The sequence below is a fragment of the Sinocyclocheilus anshuiensis genome, unplaced genomic scaffold, assembly GCF_001515605.1.
Source record: "Sinocyclocheilus anshuiensis isolate Anshui unplaced genomic scaffold, SAMN03320099.WGS_v1.1 scaffold1239, whole genome shotgun sequence".
In the NCBI taxonomy this organism is placed as follows: Eukaryota; Metazoa; Chordata; class Actinopteri; order Cypriniformes; family Cyprinidae; genus Sinocyclocheilus; species Sinocyclocheilus anshuiensis.
Genome location: NW_015540949.1, coordinates 346,385 through 351,274, shown reverse-complemented (window position 1 = coordinate 351,274; position 4,890 = coordinate 346,385). Strand labels below are relative to the sequence as shown.

Genomic DNA, 4,890 nt, shown 5'->3' with positions numbered 1-4,890 from the left:
TTGGGTGGCATTACGCAAATATTTCCACATCGTGACGTAGACATGTGGGGGCGTGTTTGAACGAGGCGTTTTAGCCTGGTCTGGATCAGCCTTCTGTTTTAGATAGAATAAATCCTTTTGTGGGAGACTTTGCGCTTTGTAACTCTGCAGATCTTATACATGCACAAATAGCTACATAACACACTAAAGAAAAGGAAAAATAGAAATAGCATCATATGACCCCTTTAATACTATTTGTTTTTCTACCAGGTGGCAGAAATATTCCACTTAAGCATGGTATTTTTTCCATTAATTATCTCTATAAGTAAAAATGAAAAAATGCAGATGTACTTTAAAGTGAATTTTACATAGTGTTCTCATTTTATATAAAAATATGAATAACATTGAGACAAATAAATAATAGCAAAAATATTGTATTACCCAAAATTACCCAACTAAACGTGAGCAATATTACATGTGTTTGGTAAAAAAAAAAAACATTCTACTGTCTGGGGCCAGCTACCAAGAGTTAAAGGGGATGTTACAACCAACTTTTCTTATTTTTTCCCCCATTTTTCACTTTTTTCCCCCTATGGTATTGAAAATGGGGGAGGGGATTCATACCTTTGTCACTTTTTCACCCCTGATGAGTTTGTATCCTTCCATGCACAAGCTAGTTAATGGGCTTTTGGTCATTGAAATGCAGTACGTTTTCTGCAGGAGTTAGGCTGATGATACAGGGGGAAACATTTTGAGCAATGTTGCTGGGCAACTTTGGGCAATGTTGCCATCAACAGGCAACCAGGTGAGCCACAGGGTCCACGACTGATAAAATATCCAGACAGAAATTTGTTACCCATTCTCAGTGGGAAAGTGCCTAAGCAACATATTGCTCAAAAAAAGTTGCCCAGCAAAATTGCTCAAAAATGTAAGGTTAATTCACTATACCACCCATAAAACATACACACTCATTTTTGGCATCATCCACTGTAATTTAATAGTTCAGATTAGCAGACTTAAATGTACCAAGTGTTTTTTTAAAACTCTTCTAATTCTTTCTGTTTGAGTGAACATCTGAAATGCCACTTGCTCAAAAAGTTGCCTTGATGATAAAAGTTAATGATGATACACAGGGCAACTTTTTGAACAAGTTGCATTTCAGATGTTCACTCAAACAGAAAGAATTAGAAGAGTTTTAAAAAAACACTTGGTACATTTAAGTCTGCTAATCTGAACTATTAAATTACAGTGGATGATGCCAAAAATGAGTGTGTATGTTTTATGGGTGGTATAGTGAATTAACCTTGATCCAACAATAATTTGTTAATTTTATTTCAGTATTTTTTTTCACTCATGTAGCCTAACACTTCCGGAAGGCCAAATAAAGTGCTTTTGCTTTCGCACTGAAACACACAGCGTCTCCCTGACATGGCTGCACCAACACTATTCCTGAAACCACGACTTCTTTCTTTGCGTGCACATTTGGGCGGCATTATGCTAATATTTCCACTTCGTGACGTAGAGATGTGGGGGCGTGTTTGAATGAGGCATTTTAGCCCAGTCTGGATCAGCCTTCTCTTTTAGATAGAATAAATCCTTTTGTGGGAGATTTTGAGCTTTGTAACTCTGCAGATCTTATACATGCACAAATAGCTACATAACACACTAAAGAAAAGGAAAAATAGAAATAGCATCATATGACCCCTTTAATACTATTTGTTTTTCTACCAGGTGGCAGAAATATTCCACTTAAGCATGGTATTTTTTCCATTAATTATCTCTATAAGTAAAAATGAAAAAATGCAGATGTACTTTAAAGTGAATTTTACATAGTGTTCTCATTTTATATAAAAATATGAATAACATTGAGACAAATAAATAATAGCAAAAATATTGTATTACCCAAAATTACCCAACTAAACGTGAGCAATATTACATGTGTTTGGTAAAAAAAAAAAACATTCTACTGTCTGGGGCCAGCTACCAAGAGTTAAAGGGGATGTTACAACCAACTTTTCTTATTTTTTCCCCCATTTTTCACTTTTTTCCCCCTATGGTATTGAAAATGGGGGAGGGGATTCATACCTTTGTCACTTTTTCACCCCTGATGAGTTTGTATCCTTCCATGCACAAGCTAGTTAATGGGCTTTTGGTCATTGAAATGCAGTACGTTTTCTGCAGGAGTTAGGCTGATGATACAGGGGGAAACATTTTGAGCAATGTTGCTGGGCAACTTTGGGCAATGTTGCCATCAACAGGCAACCAGGTGAGCCACAGGGTCCACGACTGATAAAATATCCAGACAGAAATTTGTTACCCATTCTCAGTGGGAAAGTGCCTAAGCAACATATTGCTCAAAAAAAGTTGCCCAGCAAAATTGCTCAAAAATGTAAGGTTAATTCACTATACCACCCATAAAACATACACACTCATTTTTGGCATCATCCACTGTAATTTAATAGTTCAGATTAGCAGACTTAAATGTACCAAGTGTTTTTTTAAAACTCTTCTAATTCTTTCTGTTTGAGTGAACATCTGAAATGCCACTTGCTCAAAAAGTTGCCTTGATGATAAAAGTTAATGATGATACACAGGGCAACTTTTTGAACAAGTTGCATTTCAGATGTTCACTCAAACAGAAAGAGATTTAGAAGAGTTTAAAAAAACACTTGGTACCTTTAAGTCTGCTTATCTGAACTATTACATTACAGTGGATGATGCCAAAAATCTATGTGTGTATGTTTTATGGGTGGTATAGTGAATTAACCTTGATCCAACAATAATTTGTTAATTTTATTTCAGTATTTTTTTTCACTCATGTAGCCTAACAAAGAAAGAAGACAGCGGTGTCATATGACAATAGGCAGACATTAGCACGTGATGGAACAAAGTAAAAGCAAAGCAACCAGGAACTCGTTTATCATCACCTCCTTTACACAGTCCAAAAGTGCAGCTTAACAGGAGTACACAGGTGAGACGAGATACATCAATTAATTTTTTCCTCACTTGTATCTATTTAATAAAAGTCCTTTTTGTTGGTGTTCTCTGTCAAAACACTTTCTCTTTCTGTTTTAATTATGCCATTGACTGGGTTTATAATAGCTTTCCTCAGTGATTTGTAATGATAGTGTGTATTGTCCAAAGCCCCTGATCTTTTTAAGATAACGGCAGATAATATAGATTTTTAATTAAATTCTTGCACTTTCTTCTGTACTAGTGGTGAAAAAGAGAAAAGGTTGTTTTTCTATGTAAACTTCATACGGCAACAGACGTCTTTGACCCTTGCGCCTCGCCTCTGCTTTTTCAGCTTCTCACGCCACGTTTTTAAAATGCTGTTTCGAGTTTAAAAATGTGTCTCGACAGTCTGTGTTCTTCCATTTTGTTTGCATATTTAAAGCACAAATGCGTTCTGTGTGAATGGCGTTTGTTCAGCTCACTGCAGTTTTAAAGTACCTGTTCCGGCCAGTAGGTGGGACTGAGAGCCCGTTTTCAGTAAATCGCTATTAATTCAAAGCCCCAAATACTAACCAACCATAGCAACTTCCCTGGTATCGTTTCAGAAGTCATTCACTGAAATAATCTCTTAATATTGTGGCTTATATGTCGGCCAGCTGTCAACATAATGCAATGAGAATATATTATCACATAAAATATTGATGTTTGAATGCATGGCAGTAATTATCACTTGCCGTTTTGTTCTTGTCAGGCCATGATGCTCGGGAGCTTGCTGTTTGCCGTGTGTTGTAGCGCAGCACTGGCCCATTTCAACACAAATCTAGACCAGCACTGGGAGTTGTGGAAGAATATGCATAACAAGTTTTACTCCAGTAAAGTGAGACTATGAATTTCATTAATCTGTCAGATGATCCAAAAGATGATCTTGTACCTAAATCTAGAATATATTTTTTTAAATCACATGTTCTGTGAGGAATACAAACTCAATTTCTTCCTTGTTTCTTATCAAACTGGTAAAGCTTGATTCATGGGCTTGTTTGTTATATAAATAATAATGTATTCATTTGAGACTTAAATATTATGACCAGTGATATCAATAGTTTTATATATTGCTGTATTAAACTGTGGAATTTCTGTTGTTTATATTGGCAGGTTGAAGAACTGGGCAGGAGGGAGTTGTGGGAGAGAAACCTTGAACTTATCACACTTCACAACCTGGAGGCCTCCATGGGCCTGCATTCATATGACCTGGGCATGAACCACATGGGTGACATGGTAAGAACCACTGCATTTCCACTGCATTTCTTTGTCTGATGTGTTTGTTTTCATGCACTTGCATCCAGTTTGCTTTAAAAAAAAACAAAAAAAACTCCTGGCACGCAATACTGCTTTATTTCCTTGTTTCGATTTTTTTAGCATGAAGCTATTCTGTGTGAGGGAACATATTTTTTCAGCCAATATATTCTCTTTACAAAAGGTTCTAGATGTTTAAGTTAATGTAGTGTCTAGAAATTGCAGAGCCATAAAGTTTTACACTTTGACAGACATCGGCTATATCAGGTGCAGTGACAATTTCATCATCTGACATTCAAATTTTCCTCTTTGTTTTGTTGATTCACAGACAACAGAGGAGATCCTGCAAACGTTAGCCACTACTCGTGTTCCCCCTGGCTTTAAGAGGCAAACAGCAGAATTTGTGGGCTTTTCTAGAGCTGCTGTCCCAGACTCTTTGGACTGGAGAGAGAAGGGATATGTCTCCAGTGTGAAGATGCAGGTGTGATTATACCATTTGTTGTTGTTTTTTTAAATACAAAAACAAAATTATTTTCTAATTTAGCTTTTTGTCTGAGTAGTTTTTTATTTCTCAGTACAGCTCTTTTTGTTTCTTTTGATAGACCTGAGACAAAAGCATTTTATTTGGTGTAATGAAATGTGTTTATGCGGTTTAAAGTTAAA

The 4,890-nt window shown here is 36.3% G+C and overlaps 1 protein-coding gene across 3 annotated transcripts in view; it reads left to right on the top strand.

Moving 5' to 3' along the window:
• LOC107689852 (cathepsin S-like) overlaps positions 1-4,890 on the top strand; it is a 21,533-nt gene that overhangs the window by 14,230 nt on the left and 2,413 nt on the right. Inside the window, exons 1-4 of one of the 3 annotated variants that reach the window (XM_016488019.1) lie at positions 2,848-2,950; positions 3,686-3,811; positions 4,087-4,209; positions 4,556-4,708. In XM_016488019.1, the coding sequence (XP_016343505.1) occupies positions 3,689-3,811; positions 4,087-4,209; positions 4,556-4,708 (399 nt within the window). In that variant the 5' untranslated portion in view covers positions 2,848-2,950; positions 3,686-3,688. Of the gene's footprint in view, positions 1-2,847; positions 2,951-3,685; positions 3,812-4,086; positions 4,210-4,555; positions 4,709-4,890 lie in introns of those variants that run through there. The other 2 variants (XM_016488020.1, XM_016488021.1) reach the window with 2 other exon arrangements.